Source organism: Cebidichthys violaceus, unplaced genomic scaffold, assembly GCF_023349555.1.
Source record: "Cebidichthys violaceus isolate CVI_PGR_0920_01 unplaced genomic scaffold, fCebVio1.0.p SCAF_1, whole genome shotgun sequence".
NCBI classification, from domain to species: Eukaryota; Metazoa; Chordata; class Actinopteri; order Perciformes; family Stichaeidae; genus Cebidichthys; species Cebidichthys violaceus.
In genome coordinates, this window is record NW_027176262.1 from 3,605,658 (window position 1) to 3,628,253 (window position 22,596).

Genomic DNA, 22,596 nt, shown 5'->3' on the forward strand with positions numbered 1-22,596 from the left:
TATTATATATTCTAAATATTTTATATTTTAACGCACCAAGAAACAGTTATATTATACATTTGTGTGCATCATTATATATGTAATCCACTGCTGCTGTTATACGTAGTCATTATTCTATTACTGGTGCTACTACAGCTATTATGTGAATCCTTTGTCCTGTGGATTACCTATGGTGTAATTATATCATGTGTTCTGGTCACATGACATCTATTGTACTTCTTGCCATCCTGCTGCGCTTCCTTCTACATCAAAGGGTGTTTTTTTTTTGGGGGGGGGGGGGGGGGGCAGAGTGTTTCCTTTTGTGATGTGAGGACATGAGGTGTTACAGACTGAACAGCCCTCTGAGGCAAAATGTGGGATTTCTGATATTGCCGTATACAAAATAAACTGAATCGAAAGCTGCAAATAATCTTTACTAAGTACGGAGGCCGATAGCGGCCATAAAGCTGACCACTATCCGCAGCAGAACATTTCATACAGACCCGAGCCCGTTAGTAAGCCGCGAGTCTTCACTAAGCGTAGGAGCGCAGTAGTGACACAGTGACACTTGGCCTCAGCAGACCCAGCTGTACACTATAAACCCTTAGAAAGCCCTTTTTTCCTGATAAGAGTTCATATTACGCAACACACACAGAAATATCAAAACCAGGACAGGAAACGCCTCCTCTTCACTTTATCTCACTGATGGGACATTAATCGGTTAGCAGGTGGACTCGTCCGAAAGGGTCAAACAAGCCCTCAACGGTCATCAAGTTGAATATATACACAGTTCCATTACGATGCGTTTGGGTCTTTAAAATGCTGCTCGGCTCCTGGTGGTCGGGCCCTTTGGTCGGCTTTAAGTGATCTCTCTGAAAGCCCTCTTCTCCACGTACTTCAGCTTCAGCCTCCTCTTGAACCTAAAGACACGGAGGGGAGGGAGGGGACACGCATTTAAAAATAAATAAATCAATACCCTCCGTATGAAATGTGTACGGCCTTTGGAGGAGGCGTTGCGTAACAGCGGAGGTCCTTACTTGGCTCGCTCTCTGGGTTCGATCAGGTTCCTCTTCTGCAGACTCTTGAAGCGGTCCTTGAGGACGCTGCCCTCTGGCTGCAGAGTCCCGCCGTTACGAGGAGGTGGGTGAGAGAGAGAGAGAGAGAGAGAGAGAGAGAGAGAGAGAGAGAGAGAGAGAGAGAGAGAGAGAGAGAGAGAGAGAGAGAGAGAGAGAGAGAGAGAGAGAGAGAGAGAGAGAGAGAGAGAGAGAGAGAGAGAGAGAAAAAACAAGATGAAGGGAAGAGAGGAAAGGAGAGCGACAAATCCACGTGAGACAAACTCTGCTTTGACTCGGCGGGCGACTCCCACCCGAATTATAAAAGCCCGCTCTCGACCACAAAAAGGCCGATTTAAAAAGTATCACTCTGAGACATAATGGCAGGAAGATAAGAGAGAAGAATTCTCCACATGAAGCTGTAATGACCCCTGAGAGGGGGGGAAGGGGGGGGGGGGGAGGGGTGGGTCGTCGCAGTATTACAGAATGGGATAAGGCTTAGAATATAAGACAATACATAAAACAACTCAATGAAGGGAAACTCATTACAGATAAAAGACTCTGGTGTGTCCTCGCTGGCAGAGAGGTCACTGTGGACGAGCGGGCAAAATATAAGAGCGAGTGAAGTACCTTGAGTTGTCTCAGGGAGGCGGCCAGCTCGTCACTCAACTGGACCTCCATGTCCTGAGGCTGGAACCTGCAAATAAAGAACCATAAGGTTACGATTCCAGAGTGGATATGAGATCCATCCACACAGCATTAATTAGTAGCAGAATATGTCATCTGTGTGGCTGAAATAACACCGGGGAGCGAATAAAAGCTGGTTTGCCCATCACACGCTGCAGAAAGACGTTGCTGTGACGCGAACAGCTAGTGTTAGAATTTAGGCCATACATCCAATTGTTTTCATGTCAACAGACCTAAATTAAGGGTTGTCCAAGTTGCATGGCTTCAGTTATTTTCAGGTTCAGATCAGAGTAACGTAGACCTTCCTCTCTTAATTAAACCCCGTCTGCAGTAAGTCAAGTTAAACCTAACATGCGACGCCCTCTGGTGGCGTTTAACGAGGATTTCACAACTGGAGTTCGGTTCATTTGAACCAAAGGGAGAAAAATTAGATTAATCGGTTTGGCGTGGATTAAAAAAAAGTGGGCATTTAGGAGGCAGGGAAGGTCTTAACAAAGTATGCCATTGAGTTGCATTATGGGAAATGTAGGATCATGTGTTTTGGAGCTCCCCTCGTACAAAAGTCAGGATCTCTCAGGTTTAATTTTCACCATTTTTAAAAGAATCAGTTTCTTGCGAGTCCACCAGCTTCATGAAAGTGCAACACTAACTCCCCGAGTGACCCTTCAACATGTGGACCATGTGGGAGAAGAGGAGGTGCGTACTTGAGTTTGCCGAGACGTCTGGGTAGAGCTTTCTGGGCCTCCTGGTTGCTCTTGCGCTTTATCCGTTTCTCCTTGGTCTCCTCTTCCTGCTCTTTGATGGACGTCTTTATGGAGCGAAGCTGGAAGAGCTGCTGCCGCTTGTCGGAGCGAACTCTGTTGGCCTGTCGCCGTTGCTCCTGAGATGGAGAGGAGGAGGAGAAACAGAGAGGAGGGTCGTCAGACGGTGTGAGGAGAAACGACAATACGGCGACTTTTTGAGTAGTAAAAGTAAAGTAAAAGTTTAAACTGACGCGGGTACCTTTATTTTGTCTGCCCTCTCTTTCCTCCTCTGCCTCTCGGTCTTCTTCACCGCCACTACGATGGCTCCGACCGCCACACCCCTCCTCTTCCTCATTAGCGGCGTCTTCTTCATTGTCCTCTTCCACGAGGCCTTCCACCTGCTCCCTCAGGACCGTCTCCTAAAGAACAAACACGCGTTAGTTAAACTTGAAGAGATCTAAACTTCCACGACATCAGAGTATAAACCGAAGAAGACGGACGAGCCGGAACGGTCATCTGCACCTCTGTTGCTATGTGTTCTCTGTTCACCGCCAGCTGCTTCACTATTTTGTCTTCCTCCTTCTGTTTCTTGACCTCCACCTGGTGGGCCACCTGCAGCAACGCCTGTGTTCACGGAGCAAGAGAGGAGACAGTCACACATCTGCATAAACGAGCTCTGTTTCTTGCACCGGTTGTTGGCAGCCATTAGTGGGCGAGTGCGCTGTAGAGCTGTGACGGACCTGATGGGAGAAGAAGTCTGGGTTGTAGGATCCTCCGGGGGCGATCACCTCCACCGCAGGAAGCACCGACGGCTTCTCGTTCAACCTCGCCGGACGCTGACAAAACAGGGAAGCAGCCACATTAGTCAAAATAAAAAAAAAACACATTTAATATAAAGTATCAGTCCACAGGCGTTCACTTTGTAACTCACGAAAAACTAATATTTGTTCTCACCTTGACACGCTTCTTTCCCGTCTGTTGAAGGTACCACGGGTCAGATGTGTCTTTGGCTACATTAAAAAAAAAAAAAGAGAGATTTTTATTTTAAGCATTTAAGTGTGCTAAAGACACAAGTCCACATCTTCAAATGTATGCAGCTGCAAATCTATGATCCATTGTTCGGTTCGTACTGATGCCCGAAAGATTGGGAAGGAATGATTAAATGAACATTTCACACGGGTACATCAGGCCTTGTGTGTTTTTAATGGCCACCACAAATAGACCACTAACAGCCACTTCAGAAAGTTAAATTAAACTCTGGAGGCTTCCTCAGATCACCATCAGCTTACATATACAAGAGGCTCAGTAACGCTGAAGAAAACTTTAAGTCAGCGTGCTCACAGCTCACATTTGCTTGTGGATCATACTACTAATAATTATAATAACCGATAAAATTATTATGGGTGATTAACAACCTATTTATCCCTCTTTCCACAACTGGATCTGAACATTAACTCTGTACTTCTTCGTGTGCATCCTCAGATCCCAGATGACCGTTTACACAACGGTCACCGGAGCTCCATGGTGGTCTTCACATTCCCATGAAGGAAATACTGGGAGCGCAAGGATGAGATCATCACTGGACACACACACACACACTATACACTCATACTACACTCACACTCTTGATTCCATATGTCGTAGTATGCTCTCTTTGGGTTGTTGTTGGCCTCTGTCGCTGCCTTCTTGGCTGTCCCGTCGACCGGCTGTCTGTTCAGCAGCCGTTTCTGCCTCCGCGGCACCACACCTTTGGCTGCCAGCTGCTCGGCCTTCTGGGCAATGCGACGGAGTTTCTTGGCGTTGGGTAGCTGGTAGGCCAGCACGCTGGAGGGAGGGAGGGAGGGAGGGAGGGAGGCAGAAGACACAAGAGATGATGACACGGGATAACATGACGGAGAGCAGCGGCGAGACATCGACACCAGGCCTGTTGGGACTTTACGATGCGCGTTTACATATCCTCAGATCCCAGGACACCGTTTACACAACAGTCTCCCGAGCTCCTTTGTGTTGACTTCACATTCCCACGAAGGAAATACTGGGAGCGCAAGGATGAGATCATCACGGGACGCTGAAGGAGGATAAAGCACAGACGGCTGCCATGGATACTTACTCTTTAGGTGCTGGAATGAGGGAGTCATGCTGCAGGATCAGGTCTATCCTCAGAGGACGCGACGCCTTCCCGTTCCTCTTCTTCTCCTCCTCGACGGGTTCCACTACTTCACAGGGAAATACAGATCACACACCTTTACATACACGTTTTAAAAAATGTTTTAAATACTACGAGACGAGGAAATGCATGACCCATCTGTAGTACCATCAAAATGTCTAATTGTGTATTTACCTCTTAGTTGAGGTTTCTTTGGTGGTCCAGCATCCAAAAAGAATAAACTTTCATCTGACTTCTCAGACAGCAGACCCCTGAAACACAAATTATGTCATATTATAGACTTACAATTGAAGAAAGACGCTTTAGTTTGTTTTTATATTTAGAACTGTCAATGATTTACAATACAGTGAGTATTTTTCCAGGTAATAACCATTAATTGCATTAAAAATGTCAAAATAAAAATCGGTCATCGACGTCTTCGAAATGCTAATTTTGTCCAAAATCCAAAACTATATAATGAAAGATGGAAAAGATGAAAATCATCATATCTGGATCTGGAGCCAGCAGATGTTTTCATTTCAATACAACAACCAAACACGTGTTAAACGTGAATTTAAGTAACGTTATTGGGGGCATTTGTGTGAAACACGACAAGCACCAAAGCCTAATGCTTGTTTATTACATAATTATTATAATTATTAAGTCTTATACAGTCTTGGGCCTAATCAGAGAAGCGTCCATAGGACACTGGCCCACAGCTTCAGCACTAGTTGACGTGTTGTTTACTTGAATACAACGAGCCACAGACGTTAAACGTAAACACAATGTCCGTTACCTGAGATAACGTTAAGCTAACCTTGTTACGAAGACTTTTAGTTTGACGTAAAGAGCACAGGGACCACACACTGTTCGTCTCCGCCACATTTAACTTAAGCTAAACTCACCCCGTGGTCCTCTCCTGGAGCCTGACGTCTGCTAAGAACCCCTCTACGTCGTTTATGTCGCTATGTTTGTTCCAGCTCTTCTTCTTATTCTTGTTCAAACGTTTTCTCCGACCACCGGACGAACCTGCGGCGTCCGAATTGGACTTTAAATTGAGGAAACCTGGCTGTGAGGCCACCACGCGTTTCAGCCTCCTGGTCGGCGCCATTGTCGGAGGACTTGGGAAAGAAAGAAACACGTGTCTTCTTCTTTTGTGCTGAAGCGGTGGAGGGACGCAGACAGCGACGCCCGCAGGACGGACGGTGTAACTGCTGCATTAACTGTCCATGTAAAAATAAAAGTTGAAGTAAAACTTGTTTTTTTTCTTCTTCACTAAATCATATTTTATAAGGTTATGATAATATCTTTATTCCCAACAAAGTACGGTTATTAACAATATATTGTGTGATATCTAAAGAGTATTGGTGTGTTGGTTTACATTCAAATTGTGTATATTCATTATATAACATATATACAAATTGTCAATATAGTATTAAAAGTCTGAAACACCAAATATCACTCATTTTTTACTCTCCCTTTGAGACCAATTGTGCTTTGGTTACTTTATTTCTTTCCAGAAAAAATACATTTAATTAAAAAAAATGTAATAACCTAAACAAACAATAATGTAAATAATCAGGATTTAAAAAAATAATAAAATTACAAAAATGACCACTTGAGTGTGGTCATGCAATTGTTTATCATGTTGCTGCATGTATGTAACGTGTTTGTCCCCAAATGCATCATGGGAAACGTGTCTCCTGTTGCTCTCCTATGTTCTTTTTCCTTTTTTTTGTCGTCCCTTCGTTTTATAGCGAGAACAACGCTTTAGAGACTCAAGAATACGTTCACATTTTTTGAGCCGCAATCTGTCACTAAGTTTCCAAAGGTAAGTATCACCATTTCAATAAAACTCCGATCTATCATTTAACGTCGTGTTAGTTGTCGGATGGACGCGTTTTTTCGTTTATTTTTGGTGAAAAAGATAAACGCAGAGCAGTCGAGCCATTATCTGCCTGCTCGGGGAGACCTAAAAAAATCACTTGTGATCTGGTCACATTTGACTCGGAAATGCGCCTAAAGTGAGGGGTCATCTGACAAAAAAATGTTCATCAAAAGATCCCCTGACATGTCTAGTGTCATCTTCAAAAAGTATATTCCACTTTCACGCCGTGGTTTTTACACTCTTCCGTCGTTTTTATCATCGATAACAACGATTTTTTCCTTCCCGTTTGCATTCTTCTAGCCAGCAAGACAGCCATCATCTTTCAGATGTGCTCGTTTGTTAACACCGGGCAGCCGGCGCGGGCGGGGTCGCCTGGTTTTCCTTCAAAATAGCTCATTCTGAATAAAAAATCAGGGCTCGCGCGCAACCGGGGAGCACGCTGCGAAGAAACGAACAAACCCACGCTCGTTGCGCAAGGGGCGGGGTTTGTTGGGCCATTATCGCGCTGTGATTGGTCGAAAGGCTTGCAACTTCCCGCCTCTCGGGCTTGTTTACAGAGTGTGATTGGTTTACGCGATAAAGAGCGCTGCTATGATTGGACGCCTTCGCTGTCCGTTTAAAGACAGTCATTACATAAGCTTAGGATATAATAAAAATAAAAACTGAGGCTCCTGATTCTGATTTATGCTGTTTTGTAACCCACTCTTACTGAAGACTAGTTTGCAATGTTGATGCAAATTTTTATATTAATGAAAATTCAACTTGAAAAGTGCATTTTTATCCTTCACATCTTGAGCTATTCTGATTCACATGTGCCCCTAAAACTGCATTAAAGCAAACTTTTGTCACGCGTGTCCAGGTGATCTTCAGCAGCCATGGCCCGTACCAAGCAGACCGCCCGTAAGTCCACTGGAGGCAAAGCCCCCCGTAAGCAGCTGGCCACCAAGGCTGCTCGCAAGAGCGCTCCTTCCACTGGTGGAGTCAAGAAGCCCCATCGCTACAGGTGAGAGCTCGCGTGGTGATTCTGTTTGTGATGGAAAGATTAACAACACAACAGACACTACAGTTTGATTCCCCCTCTGTTGTGTATGTGGATGTTTAGTAAAACTCAACTGACTTACAGATGGACTCAAGTAGTTTTCCAGCAGCCCCAAAGAAGCCCTTTGGGACATACTTAAGCTTATATTTTGACTAGTCTTTTACTCTGTGAACACACGTTTGTCACAAAACACAGTAGTTTAATGTACATTGTGTATTTGGACTGTTATGTGGAGAACATCTGAGTGGAGCTGATATTCTATCCTGTGGTTTCTCTCAGACTCCTACTAGTAGAAAAAGACTGAGAGTGGGGTTCAATCATTCAGTTGCCCTACCAACAGTATGCGGAGGTGCAAGGTGAAGATGAAAAATAGTGCACAAAATTAAAGAGTAATGTGTTCTGTTAAAAAAAAAAAAAAAAAAATCCAAGAAGGATAAACATGTTATGTGCAAAAAAAAAATGCAGGTCAAGTTGAGCTGCTCCCATCTCAAATTTGTACATATGTATAAGATTTTATTTTTTTTCGCCATTCCTCTCCAGGCCCGGTACCGTGGCTCTGCGTGAGATCCGTCGTTATCAGAAGTCCACCGAGCTGCTGATCCGCAAGCTGCCCTTCCAGCGCCTGGTGAGAGAAATCGCCCAGGACTTCAAGACCGACCTGCGTTTCCAGAGTGCAGCCATCGGAGCTCTGCAGGTCAGTAGCTCTCACCGTCAATTAAAAACGACTCGACTAATTTAATCATTGAAACCATAAAAAAAAATTCATGTTTTTGCCTGTGTCTTCTGCAGGAGGCCAGCGAGGCCTACCTGGTGGGTCTGTTTGAGGACACCAACTTGTGCGCCATCCACGCCAAGCGTGTCACCATCATGCCCAAAGACATCCAGCTGGCACGTCGTATCCGCGGGGAGCGCGCTTAAAATGTTTCCCGGTGTTATCTGCTGTCCTTTTGTCCCGTCACCACTCTTTACATCCCCGTCCTCCCTCTATACTTAGTAGTTTGGTTTGAGGTCCTATATATATATATATATATATAAATATATATATATATATATATATATATATATATATCGTATGATTGTAATAACCGTAAAATGTGTGATCATGTCTTCTTTGGTGCTACTAGTAGCAGAGTTTCCTTAGAGATGTCTTCATGTACGTTTTGAACTTTTGAATCAGTTACACTTCTAACTAGCTAGCTCACAGGTTGTTATCTCCATGCATCAGGTGTTTTTGCAAGCCAAGAATAGTGTGTGATTTGAGATGAACATAGGAAATTGCATTTAGATTAAGACATTTTCATCTTTAGATGGACATTTACATTCATATAATGGGTCTTCTGATTTTTGTTTTAAATAGAGATTTGTTGTAAAAGTAGATTTTTCTTTTTTTTCCCTCCTTTTTTCTTTCTTTTTTTACAATAATGGTGTATTTCTACTGTTAGTGTTAAATGTATGAAAATACAAAAGTTTGATTCTGGTTGTCAATTAGAAACGTCATTGTGCTATGATGACACTGCATTTTTTGGGCAGAATCAGCGGCGTATATGTAGCAGACCTATGGTGATCATATTTTGATTTTCAGCCACGTTATGTCCAGGTAATGTTTTGACTTTTTTGTTCCTCTCTCAGGTTGATATGATAACCTATTTTTTTTTTCTTTTTCTACCGTGTTTTTGATTTATGTTTTCAGTCATTTTTAAAAAGCAAAATATTTGTACTCGAAATTCACAAACATAATAAACGGATTCTTGTGGTTAAATACAAAAACATACGAGTGAATGACTTCCATTAAAATACTGGTTTTATTTGAGCTGAAACAATTATGAACAGAAAACGTTTCTGCACCTTCTTTGATAATTTACTCTAATTTTTCAAGCAAGCAGATATCCAAAATAATAGTTTTTTACAGAACTAATTCACATTCTTGTGCATTCATTTAGAACATTTCTATTGTTACGCATCCTTCCAGTAACAAACACTGCTTTTTCAACAACAAAAAAGGTTAAAAATAATGGGGTTTAGTTTGTTTTATTAAATCCAGGGCATACTTTTACTGAAACCCTATTGTATTGTAAATTAAATCTAAAACATCTTTTTCTGTAGACAAAATAAATCATATAAAAGTTAATAAATATATATATATATATATATATATATATATATATATATATATATATATATATATATATATATATATATATATATATATATATATGCAGCACATATACAGGTCACCTAACAAAACAAATCTTCAAAACATTGCTTCCGTGTGTTTTCATGTGTTTGGAATTAACTTTAAAAGGTATAACTTTAAATAGTAAGAATAACTTTTCAATGACAAATGTCAAACTTTCAGTTTGAACCTGAACAGTCACACTCCTGAAAGTAGAGAAGATAAAATAATCCTTTATTAGTAACGCAGTGGGGACATTTACAGGATTACAGCAGCATAGTGGAGTGTAAAAAAAAAAAGTATAAATATACAATATATATATATATATAAATATACAATATATATATATATATATATATATATATATATATATATACAGACAGAATAATTGTTATAATTGTTGTGTTGCAATATTGTATAAACAAACAAAATAATTGTAATTGTAGGGCAAAAGACTCAAAAAAGAACTACTTATAATAATAAAAAAAATTGACTTATTCGCTTGTTATTAATAAAACGAAGTCAGACTAATAACAAGTGTACATCAAACTGCTAAAAGTGACCACATAGTATTATTATTGTTGTGAACGCTGTTGCATTGTGGGACAGATGATTGACGCGGCGGCCATTTTCCCCGCTGGACGCTCTGCTTCCCATTGTGGATACGAAGAAGAAAATAAGAGACAAGCGAAACATTTCTCACGACTTCTACTCACTTTTCCCCCCAGGTAAGCCACTCGAAATCTGTCACGGGTTTCGTGAATGGACTTTAAATTTTTAAAGTTGTATTTTATTTTATTTTTTAGACACATTTAACTGTGAAAAAACTATATTTTTGTCGTGTGGAAAGAAACAAACAAACACGGGCTTGTCGAAACGACGGCTGAAATGCAGTCTTCTCTGCAGCCGTTGAGATTCAAATTATGCGCCCGGTTCAGCTCGATTCTACGCAGCCGTTAGGGACCGTTGGGCTTTCCTAACCCTATCTATGAGTTCCTTGAAATGTCTTGTGTGTCTTTGTCTTATTTCCCGATTCGCTGGAACTGCGGTTATTTGTCAAATTGAAGTTGTTCATGCGCTACTCCTTTAGCTCTTCTGCCCTCGGTCTTTATCCCGTTTGCGCATCAAACCGCCGCCATCATCAGAGCTGAGGTGGGCGGGACCTAGCAACAGTGGAAAGCAAGCTGTATGTCCCGCCTACCTTTGACGACTCTGCGCGCTGATTGGCTCGAACGTTATATTTTTAGATACGTGTTTGTCTCCCAGCCAATAGTACCGTCGTTCGTCTTTGAGTGACGTTTGTCGGGCCGAAAGTGATAGGGATTGTTTTGTATGTTTACTTCCCGAAAAAGTTAAAGTTATAAAACTTAATTCAAGTTTCCCGTTTTAAAACTTTATAGCATAATGTTTAAATGTGTACATGTGTATTTGAAAGGGTTAATAGTCACTCTCAGGAAGTGTAGGAGTATCAAACCAACAAAATAAAGCGATGAACACATTTTTGCATTACTTTCAGAGTATACAGGGTAAACAAAGAAATCCAAATACAAGAAACCTAAAGTAGATGTAAAGGAGAACTCTTGTTTATTGAATATGCATAATAATTCAAGGCCATTTATCCTCCTTTTCTAAATCTTTTCCAGGTGATCTTCAGCAGCCATGGCCCGTACCAAGCAGACCGCCCGTAAGTCCACTGGAGGCAAAGCCCCCCGTAAGCAGCTGGCCACCAAGGCTGCTCGCAAGAGCGCTCCTTCCACTGGTGGAGTCAAGAAGCCCCATCGCTACAGGTGAGACGGTACCTCACAATGGTGGGGACAAAATAATATAAACTGAGACATAAAAAGATATTCTACAACCAACTTCTGCTTTCCACATAATAACTTTAAAAAAAATGTATTGTGAAGGCCCGGGTACCGTGGCTCTGCGTGAGATCCGTCGTTATCAGAAGTCCACCGAGCTGCTGATCCGCAAGCTGCCCTTCCAGCGCCTGGTGAGAGAAATCGCCCAGGACTTCAAGACCGACCTGCGTTTCCAGAGTGCAGCCATCGGAGCTCTGCAGGTCAGTAGCTCTCACCGTCAATTAAAAATGACTCGACTAATTTAATCATTGAAACCATACAAAAATTCATGTTTTTGCCTGTGTCTTCTGCAGGAGGCCAGCGAGGCCTACCTGGTGGGTCTGTTTGAGGACACCAACTTGTGCGCCATCCACGCCAAGCGTGTCACCATCATGCCCAAAGACATCCAGCTGGCACGTCGTATCCGCGGGGAGCGCGCTTAAACGCCCTCTCCTCTTCTTGGGTCTTTCTCCCTTTTTCACCTCTTCCTGTCCTTCCTTCACTGTCTGTCTCTCGTTCCCTCACCCACTCCCTCCCTCTCTCCCTCCCCCCCCCCCCCCCCCCCCGTGTTAGTAGTGTGTAGAGGAAAACTGATTATATTATGGAATAAAGTGTATAGTCGTGTTTTTCTTAGTGCTCTCGGCAGCAGACTTCTAGGGTACTCTCTCTTTTTGTGCATGTACCGACTCTTTGGTGATGAGATCTCCTCAAGCACACGTCTCCTGGTTTGCACTTGTTTCTAATCTGACTCTGCGGGGGAGAAGATGACTTCTGGATAGAATAAGAGAAAAACAAACATGGACTAGAACAATGCAAATTTGGGGCGGGACAGCCAGGAGGAGAGGACGGGTACGTGTCTGCTGGGGGACGTTTGTCTCTTTTCTGCAGCAGGGTGCTAGAAGAACTTACCAGGTCCTCTCCTCCTGCTCTCTATCCTCCACCAGCCTCGCTCAGAGACGACGGTGTTGCTCTCTTTTCTCCAGATGGCCGAGGCTGTATGTTCTGTCCCCGTCTGTGTCTGCATGAGTGTTGGTTCTGATCACCACAGCATATTGTACACAATCCATCAGCATCTTTTGGAGAATTTGATTTATGATTACCATATTGATCGTTGCTGTTATTCATCAGGTTAGGGGTTTTTTGTTTTTTGTTTCTTTCAAATGAGTCTCACGCATGTTTATTTTCATTTTTTTTCTTCACTTCAGATATTTGTAGATGACGTGGAGTTGGGGGGATAAATCAGAGTAAAACACCGACAGAGTACAAAAACTAAAAAACCTGATTTGAACATGTTTTTTTCTACTGAGATGTGAAGCTACTGACTTATTTTGGCACCAAAGTTTGATCCTCTTGTAGAAGCTCTTTTCCTAACTGACAGAAGAGTTTAACTTCACCTGTTTTTGCGGTGTTGAAATTGGTTTTATCTAATCCTTTAAAGCCAAAGCTTGAGAGCTCGGGTATGGTGTCAGAGATACTTTTGTAGCAGTGGCTCATTTTTTTAAAAATACAAAAAAAAAAACCTTTTTATAGCAAAGGTTCATCTAGGTTTGTAATGTTCTTCAAAACCAAAAGCTCTCAAAGTGTGAACATTATTATTTTTTAAACAAACTAACGATTGAAATGTGAAACTGTATTGTAAATCGGTGTTACATGATAATAATTCTGGTGTTTTCTGTACACGTCCCCCCTTTGCTTCGATTGTTTTCTCCGGATCAGTCGATCGTCTGTAAACCGTTTCTCAGGTCGTCTTGTCACCCTTTTAACTTAATTTTAAATTTGTTATTTTTTATTTTTTTTTGCTCAATTTGATTTTCTTTTTCTTTTTTGAAATGTTGAGGATGATGTTTCAATTAAACAATGTTTGTAATTTCCAGATTTGTCATATAAGGTGGTAATAAATGGATGTTACACACACTCTGTCTCAGTGGTATACACACACACACACACACACACACACACACACTTTTATTATAATAACAATACATACAATGTCCTATTATCATGAGACTAACAGTGAAGAGAAAAGGTACAACAGAGTACTGGTCATACACCACTGTTCAATAAAGCTTTATTGTTGCCGACAACAAGCTCTAATTCTGTGTAAAACTATTTTAAATTTAATGGCAAAAACAACTCATAGAATTGAAATTAGCACCAAAACCTCAAAGTATCTCCTGTATAATAAATGCTCTAAACCTACACAACCTTTCCCTGATTGACAAACAGAATGCACTGCCTTTAGTTTACCATTACATATTATGACCTATAATCCTCGATCAATGAGTTCCTCATTAATGCTGAATTCACTGTGGATCTAACCCGTGTGAGGCCTGAAGGCTCCTCCACCACTAGATGGCAGTAAAGCACCACGTTTGTGTTGGAGACGTCAACTCGTCCATGCTGAGGAACGGACGGATCTCCTGCTGATGTTGAACTGGAGTGAATCAGGACAGTGTTACTAGATGTTCATCCCAGTGACGTCGCCTTTCTTCTGATAAACATAAACAGACTTACATGTATTTTCCACTTTCCATCTTTGTTATTCTACTAATGGATTATGATTAATACACATATAAGTCAACAGGAATTCCACTCTTCACACATTTTGTCTGATGATACAATTCTACTCAGAAGCGACTTCATTACCCGATTTTTTATTTCTATCTGGAAAATTGTTATGTGCCCATTTTCTCTCTCTCACACACACACACACACACACACACACACACACACACACACACACACACAGAGACGTGAGACTCTAGCATTACAATTAATATCCTTTTCTGGCTCAACGTCATTCCCCTTATCAGTGTTTCATTTCATCCTTCTACTTCCTTGATTAAAAGGGATGAAGCCATGCCCTCAGCCATATTCATTACAATGAAACACAAACACACACATACACACACACACACACACACACACACACACACACACACACACACACACACATGTCACTGTGGCCTTGGCTATACTCATTACAATGAAACACACAAACAAACATCTAATCAAACACCAGCTTTTTAATCCTGTTGTTTTGAATGGGCAACACAGGCAACAGTGTTGTGGACACACACACACACACACACACACACACACACACACACACACACACACACACACACACACACACACACACACTCACTGTCAGTCACTACATCAGGGTGAGGGTCAGCGCTGTCTCCCCCCAGTTCAGTGTTTCAGGAATCACAGTTCAGTGTTCTGATTGATAGTTCAAATGATTTCAATGAGCCACAATTTGAATGAGTCAATCCAACCTTTATTTAATGTTGTTTTATTCAAGAAATAGTGACGCAGAAATTGTAAATTGTATCCTTTATTTCCCCAGGATGTCTTGTGAAGTTTGCATTTGTAAACAAGTACAGTACAAGTACTCACTGGAGTTATACTGTATGTGTTATGATTTCAAAGGTACTTCATTGATTACATGTATTCTGAGAATGTTTTACAGTTCTACTGTGAAGATGTTGTAAACCAATGACAAGCCAACTACGCAATGATTCATATCTCTTCTCATTCATAAACATACATTTTCCAAGATGACAGTGATAACTAGGTTCAAATATAGTTAACCAGATGATTATACATTAAATATTAAATAAAAGAATGAACAGCTGACGCTTAGCTAATCTTACTGCAGGATCACGTGGCGGCATGTCAAAGAACCCTTTTTTTCTTTTTTTTCAGGATTTGGATCCAAACACCTGAGGAAAAGCCTGGTCCAGATCGTGTGACCAGGATTCTCAGGCTGTTATTGTTCTAAAAAGACTTCATAATAATTAATTATCCACTGAGTTTTCATTTTTGCAAACCAGGAGCTCTAAATGAGCAACAGGGGGGGAAACGGGCCTGTGGTGACACGTTGTGTTATCATCAGCAGCCGTAGATCCAAACTTTTATATTCTCCACGACCCTGTTTTCTCTCAGTGTGTACATTTCAGTTGTGTTCATCAGAAACATGCAGTGTGTGTTTTTACATCAGAGGAGCATCATGTGAAACTATGACTTCGTGACTCATCAGCAGTGTGATGTCCTGAGCGTGTGATGGAACCATACATGTCCATCTAAAGTATGTGCATAGTTATTTTTTCCTAATTGTTTGTCCATGTGTGTGTGTGTGTGTGTGTGTGTGTGTGTGTGTGTGTGTGTGTGTGTTGTGTGTGTGTGTGTGTGTGCGTTCGCCTTCCACCAAGGTCTGCGTAGTGGCGCTCCATCTGTGGCACTCAGGGGATTAAAGCCAATCTGTCTGTCTGCCGCTCAAAGTGCTGACCGTCAGACCAGCACCAGATTAACACAGTGCTGGGATTGGTACAGGGGGGGGGGGGGGGGGGGGGGGGGGGGGGCATGGGTGAGGAGAGATGGGGTGTGGGTGGAAGAGAGAGGTGGATGGATGTTGAGGAGGAGAGAGATGTGTGTGTGTGTGTGTGTGTGTGTGTGTGTGTATGTGTGTGTGTGTGTGTGTGTGTGTGTGTGTGCGTGTGTGTGTGTGTGTGTGTGTGTTGGGGGAAGGTGGGTGGGTGGGGGGGGGGGGGGGGGGCCGGTTGAGAGGTCAACCCGTGATTAGTACACAACTGGCACAGTGTGTGTGTGTGTGTGTGTGTGTGTGTGTGTGTGTGTGTGTGTGTGTGTGTCTTTAGGAAGGGAGGGGGCTTATATTCAGAGGGACAGAAGGGGAAGAAGGACAAGGGACAGATGTACAGTAGGCCTTTATGGTGGGTGGGTGGGTTGGGGGTCACAGTGAACATGACGAGGAGGAGTTGCTGAGGTAGTTTTCGCGACTCAACAAGACGGGAACCTAAGAGTGCAGTTGGAGTAGAGGAGCAGAGATAGACGGAGACACTTTAAAGTCTAAAGTTTAAAAGAGAAATGAACCCGGAAATGTTAAGAGCTACAGTCCAGCTTTCATGGAGGACACTCTGTAAGTGTTCTGTTAATCTTCCACTGCAGCTGCAATGTGAACAGAGATATTCCCCCAGATGTATGCTACTGTATTATAAAGGCTTCAGAGCACCGGGTCCTACTGCGTGTCAAACACCTCCGAATGGACGGAGGTGGGACGGGTTTGCAGGGTGATCAGCCAGTGACAATGCAAAACAAAAACAACACAAGTATGTAAATATTGTAAAAAGAAAAAAGCTCAAACTCTAATTACTACACCGCTGTCACATATCTGGCAATGACAGCATTAAACAGTCCTGATTATCAAAATTGTTTTGGAAAGATCCATTTAGGAAAGAGCCAAAAATGATTATAATGAACTAGTGTCCAAAACCGTCCAAAAAAAAAAAGACTTTATACTTTTCCCAAATAGATGGCTTTAGGAATGAGTCCTAAGACCCGGATATGAATTATCATTTTTGCACTTCCTGGTTCCCCGTCTCCGGGTCAATGGGTTTTTTTGAACGGGTTTTTAGTCTGTGGTTAACACAAGCTTCAAAAGATATCAAAACAAATATGTTCTATGATATAAAACACGTCAGTTATACTCAGAAGCTTTTACGCATCTTTAAATTGTCGTCCACATTTACAGTCTCGCGCTCATGGGACCGTGGTGTTATTCGTTTACAGTCTAACATTAAGCTTTTCATTTCTGGCGATCTGCATATTCACGTTTTTAAAAAAGTGGTGTTTACTTGAGAAAATGATCTTGCTGAACAAAACATCTCTGAATTATAAACATGTGTTTGTCACGAAGCTTATTTTCGGCAATAATCCAAAAGCCAATGGGAGGAAAAAAAAAAAAAATCCCCCGTCGGCTTTTTGCCGACGGAACCAGAGCGATGCTAACTTCCGGGTTAGCCTGCAAACATGCATCACTTCACCTCCTCATAGAGAGATCTAAATAGTAATGCAAATAAGGATTCAACAGCTCAAACTTCCCGACAGTCTCTCCTTACAGGAATTCGTGGTGCTGCAGAAAAAGTGACAAAGTAGTGTGATGAATTAAAAAAAAGATAGAAAGAGTGGCTCAACCCTCGTCGTGCTTTCACACCTGGCCAATCAGTGCATTGAGTGGGTGTGACCAGCAGGTGAGACGTTTGGCAGTAAATGGGAAAGACATGGGGGGCGGGGTTGTGTGTGTGTGTGTGTGTGTGTGTGTGTGTGTGTGTGTGTGTGTGTGTGTGCGCTGGGGGTTGTGGCCATGTTGGGAGGGCAGGGGGTTCAGACTAGATGAGTGCACCACTGAGATTAATGCAGTGTACTAGCAGTGCACACAGAGTGGGGGGGGGGGGGGGGGTGGAGCGAGTTGGGCATCGCTCCCAGGGATTAACCATGTTCAGCCATTAGCACAACCTGCTAGTCAACCAGCAGCACAGCAGGGTTCAAACAGTCACGTATTAAAAGGTAGAACGACAAGAGCCGTGAGACACAAACATCCAGGTCATGTGCAGTCGGTGAAAAAACACAAAACAACAAGCTACAAGTGGCTACAACGCTTCAAGCTGTGTGTGAGGTTAACACAAGTGACTCTAATACATTGTGCTGTCATTTGATTCAGTGTTAAATAAAACAACAAAATATGATTAAAGTTGATGTTGTGGTTTGGAGTCTAGGAGCAAGATGAAGGCCGACTGGAGCAGTTAAATGATTTAATGAACTAAAGACTCAAAGAGTCAAAGATGCACACAGGTAACGGACAGACGCACCTCTGTGCATGAGGACGACACAGACGAACTGACAGGAGACGAACAGAGGGAGGAAATACACGAGTAAGGAGGGACATAAGGAGGGACATAAGGAGGGAGAAAAGGAGGGAGATAAGGAGGGACAGGTGGAACTCATGAGGGAGAGGAAGACGATCACAAACAAGAGCAGGAAGTACAACGAGACACAGGAGAGACGAGGACTTTCAAACTAAAACGGGAAACAAACTATAACAAAAGACTCCAACTACTGAAGACATTCAGTGTGCGGTTCTAGTCACAATAAAGCACATAAATACAGACGTACGTCTCGCCTGTCATTCCACTCGACCACTCAACAACTCAACACAACTCAGGTTAAGAGGTTGTTAAACTGGCTTCAGTGGAGTCTGAGCTCAGATACTCTATAATCTATAAAACATCAAACCAAACTTTATTTATTTTCCTTACTCTTATTGCTATCGTATTCTATTTTTTCCAATGGTGTCAGTATTATTTATTGACACTTAATAATTGTTATTCATATGTGTTTACATTTTGATTCTATTGTTTTTTGCTATATTTAATCTTTAATAAAACTCTGGCACAAGAATTTCCTTCTGGATTAATAAAGTTCTTATCTTATATTAATGAAAATGCTTTTTCAAAACCCCTTTGAATAAACAAACCAAAGCATCCTGTGACAATACGTCCATATTTATTCAAGCACCCTTCCACTCTGCAACATTTCACTTTTATCTCCATTTCAATGCCATTTTGTTTTATGTTCATATATATACTTTTGTATATAGATTTATATTTTTATATGTACATAGTAGTTAAATGTTTTATGCTTACCTTTGTTCTACTTTGTTGTTCTTGTTTTTTTGTTTATCTGTCTATTTCTGTGTGTGTACGCTGAGATTAATGTAAAAACATGTATGTATACGCATAAATAAAGCTGATTCTGATCATGCATAGTTATTTATTATTGCTGTTTTAAGACGTATAAACTCTATGTGGAAATATAATTTGTGTCTGAAATGTATTTTAGGTTTTTTGTGCAACAAACTTTGATATAGTTAATCATTCCTACAATTACCTCTACTTCTTTTCCCTCATTGAAAAAGACAGAAATCTTTTCATTTTGAAGTTTAACTACTGGGACACAAAATGTCTCCTACTTCACAATTAAAGTCCTTTTTCTGTATGTGAGCTGGAGGTTTCACATGTTGTGTAACCTGCGTACTGGAACAGATTTAATGTGCTTGAAACTGTGAACGTGAAAACAACTCACAGCCGAGGAGCAATAAGCAAAACAGGTTGTGAGCCGATGGAGCCTGTAAGAGCAGAGTCGAGGCGTTTCCATTCAATTTGAGTCATTCCAAAGTTCAGTCTCACTTGTAGTTCATGGCTGTGAGTTATGCTGATGTGGCAGTGTGTGTGTGTGTGTGTGTGTGTGTGTGTGTGTGTGTGTGTGTGTGTGGCACACTCCAGTCACACTGCGACCAGAAACAAGAGGGGAGGGAGAGGAGAACATAGAGGAGCCTCTGTGAGCTCCCTCTCTCTCCATCATTGTGCTGTTCTGTTCTCTACAGCTTCCCCTAATGACCAGTTCTGGCATCACATAACAGAAACACACAGAGTAGAGGCTGGAAAACACAAGCGCTGAACAAACACATTCCAACATGCATTGGATTGAATGGTGGAGGAAAAGGCAGTGAAAAAAAATAATTAATAAACCATTAGAATGAACATGTTTTTTTGTCTTATTCTGTGTCACAAAAAGTCACATAAGTCGTAATACAAGAATTCAAAATACATTACAACTGAAAGAATGGAAGAAATATCTTGTTATATGATCCAAACTGTGAACATATTTAACATGAATTCATACTTCATTTTTTTTTATTATTATTATTTTATTAAGCTCATTTATGACACTTGAAACATGTTTTTTTATTTTATTTCATTTTGTTTTAAATGCTATATCATGATCATGAGATATTATCTAATCTTATACCTATGACACCGTGCCAAATAACTCATATTTGATGAAAAACAATGATGAAAAACCCCTGAAATGTGCTTCCATTTCATAGTTATTAAGGTTTTGAAATATACGGTATATAATGCAGGTCTGTATATATATATATAAAGTGTCATGATATTTAGACGATCAGCCACATGGCCACTGTGTTGTAACGGGCCTTTTATGTAAATCTATAGAGTCAGATTTGCAAATTCTGTGAGACGTTTAACAGACTTTAGCTGTGATGCTTGAGGTTTTGGTACATATATATATATATATATATATATATATATATATATATATATATATATATATATATATATATATAAAGTGTTTTTTTACAAGGGTTTACGCATGCATATATTCATATAATGACCCACAGTAAATATTTGTGTGAGTGTGGAGCCGCCTGCCCGTCACAAACACACCGGTTTGTGTGTCTGTTGTCAGCAGAGCGCAGACAAACTGGTGTGTAAATATCTACAGAGTCACAGAGATGAAACAAACATGTTGACTTGTTGTTTCCAGAAGTGTGTGCTGGTATGTGTGCGTGTGTGTAGGTGTGTGTGTGTGTGTGTGCGTGTGTGTGTGTGTGTGTCTGACTTATATTTTGTAACTTAATGGAGGCACCCCCTGACCTCCCCCCCTACCCCATCAGTTTGTGATTGGTCTCTGGCTCCAGCATCGGGGATTAGACCATGTTTCCCCACTTTACGTCCCCTGTTCTTCTTCTCTCTCTCTCTCTCTCTCTCTCTCTCTCTCTCTCTCTCTCTCTCTCTCTCTCCCTCTCTCTCTCTCCACATCACATGATCCGTTACATCACGGGATTGAGGTCAGAGCTGGATTAGGGCGAGCGAGAGAGGCAACGCTGGAATTACTGAAAGTGAGGGAGGAGATGCGGGAGGAGGAGTAGGAGGAGGATGTGGGGGGGGGGGGGGGTTGGTGGTTCAGATGGCCCACAAATGAAGAGAGGATGAGAAAGAGAGAGAGAGAGAAGAAAAGAGAGATGGGAGATAACGAGAGATTGGGACAAAGAAAGAGGAGCAGGAGGGAGGCAGAGGATGGGGGGGATGAAGATATGCAGGGGTTTACACTAAAAGGGGGATTGAACAATGCAAAGGTCTCGCCGTCTGATGCTCTAAATGCAGTAAAGTGTGTTCCACAAAGTGGAGCCATGTGAGAGTAGAACATTCATAAGATCATTTTGCAGAAGATGTATCGCAGCATTAGTGTGGTGGAGCGATGGGGGCAGAGCTCAAGAGCTCAGGCAGGAACTCACAAACTGCTCCGCAGTCGGGTTTTCCTGTTGAGTTTATGTACTTATATACATGTACGTGTAGAAAGTACCTCTTTCTTTTTCTATGTTATTACACACACTAGCATGGAGGCTTTATTGAGCCACGCAGGAGAAACACACTTAAGATAACACATGCCTCCATGCGTACTTTGAATGAACGTGGGATACGTTTATTTATTAAACACTGAATGTGAGAACAAAGATAAATGTATTCATGTTTTCACTGTTAAGTTTAAGAAAACAAAAAAACATCTTTTCATATATTTTTTCGACTCTTCATTCATTCTAGATAGTATTTCAAATTCAACATAGAAAAACAACGTCAGACTAATAACAATGCATGATGAATCTGCAGAAATTTGGTTCGGCAATGTTCTAAATCAGCGGTGCCCAATTTTCTAAAATCTCCTCCTCTGCTTGTAACCCGTTTTAAAGAGTTTTCATTGTTTTTATAGATGCCTGAAGAGGTAAATTATCCAGTAATTTGGTTGTAAAATGGAAACGATTAGAATAACAATGATTATCGATGTGTTTTGTTCTGGCTCTATAACCAGTGTTACACCTTCAGAAGTATATCCTCAGGTCTGTATCTTTCTGTCACATCTCTAATCTAAACCCTTTCCTTCACTTGTCTCTTTTCACCACCTCGCCTCGTCTCCTACGTCGTTCTCTTCGCCTCGGACGGTCGTGTGTGGTCGATTTTTAATAGAAAATAACAGAAAGTGTACGGACTTTGACCTATTTAACGGTCTTCCGGCATGTGTGAAATCCTGGACTGTAACAGGAAACCCAGCACGTTAAAAGAAGAATTAGATTACGTCACAGCGTCTTTGTCCCGGCGAACAGTCGGGATGCTAAATCGAGAGATCAGGGAGAACCTTGTGAGAGCCAGACGGCAGATTAAACTACTTCACGCTGGGGCCCGAGGTCCTCCTGGTGCCGCTGCTGTCCAAACCAAGACGCAAAACATGGCTCTCGTCAGTGGAAAACGAGGAGCTCGTCGCCTTTTAGCATTATTGTTCATTGTGAGAGGAGAAAGTAGAAAAAGACAGTGAGAAACAGCAACATCCGTATT

At 41.7% G+C, this 22,596-nt stretch overlaps 2 protein-coding genes and 1 pseudogene across 2 annotated transcripts; 2 read left to right on the forward strand and 1 right to left on the reverse strand.

The window, feature by feature from the left end:
- On the reverse strand, window positions 1–5,872 carry nop53 (NOP53 ribosome biogenesis factor). The gene is given in 13 exon segments (XM_068706573.1): window positions 1–899; window positions 1,017–1,093; window positions 1,662–1,728; window positions 2,423–2,598; window positions 2,721–2,798; window positions 2,800–2,880; window positions 2,984–3,085; window positions 3,202–3,297; window positions 3,416–3,471; window positions 4,083–4,285; window positions 4,572–4,677; window positions 4,803–4,879; window positions 5,513–5,872. Coding segments are annotated over 13 exon segments (1,386 nt in total). The 5' UTR covers window positions 5,719–5,872; the 3' UTR covers window positions 1–838.
- A 458-nt stretch (window positions 5,873–6,330) lies between these two features.
- On the forward strand, window positions 6,331–9,301 carry LOC137869280 (histone H3.3A). Its single transcript, XM_068706586.1, has 4 exons — window positions 6,331–6,438; window positions 7,355–7,498; window positions 8,075–8,228; window positions 8,324–9,301. Exons 2-4 carry the CDS (start codon window positions 7,371–7,373, stop codon window positions 8,450–8,452), a joined length of 411 nt encoding a protein of 136 aa, XP_068562687.1. The 5' UTR covers window positions 6,331–6,438; window positions 7,355–7,370; the 3' UTR covers window positions 8,453–9,301.
- Window positions 9,302–10,332: 1,031 nt separating this feature from the next.
- LOC137869287 (histone H3.3A-like) lies at window positions 10,333–13,459 on the forward strand (annotated as a pseudogene).
- Window positions 13,460–22,596: the final 9,137 nt, after the last annotated feature.

Excerpts from the sequence above, each read along its gene's own strand:
- LOC137869280 (XM_068706586.1), top strand. The coding sequence starts at position 7,371 with ATGGCCCGTACCAAGCAGACCGCCCGTAAGTCCACTGGAGGCAAAGCC. Across the intron at positions 7,499-8,074 it reads AAGAAGCCCCATCGCTACAG|GCCCGGTACCGTGGCTCTGC; the intron begins GTGAGAGCTCGC and ends ATTCCTCTCCAG. Across the intron at positions 8,229-8,323 it reads CAGCCATCGGAGCTCTGCAG|GAGGCCAGCGAGGCCTACCT; the intron begins GTCAGTAGCTCT and ends TGTCTTCTGCAG.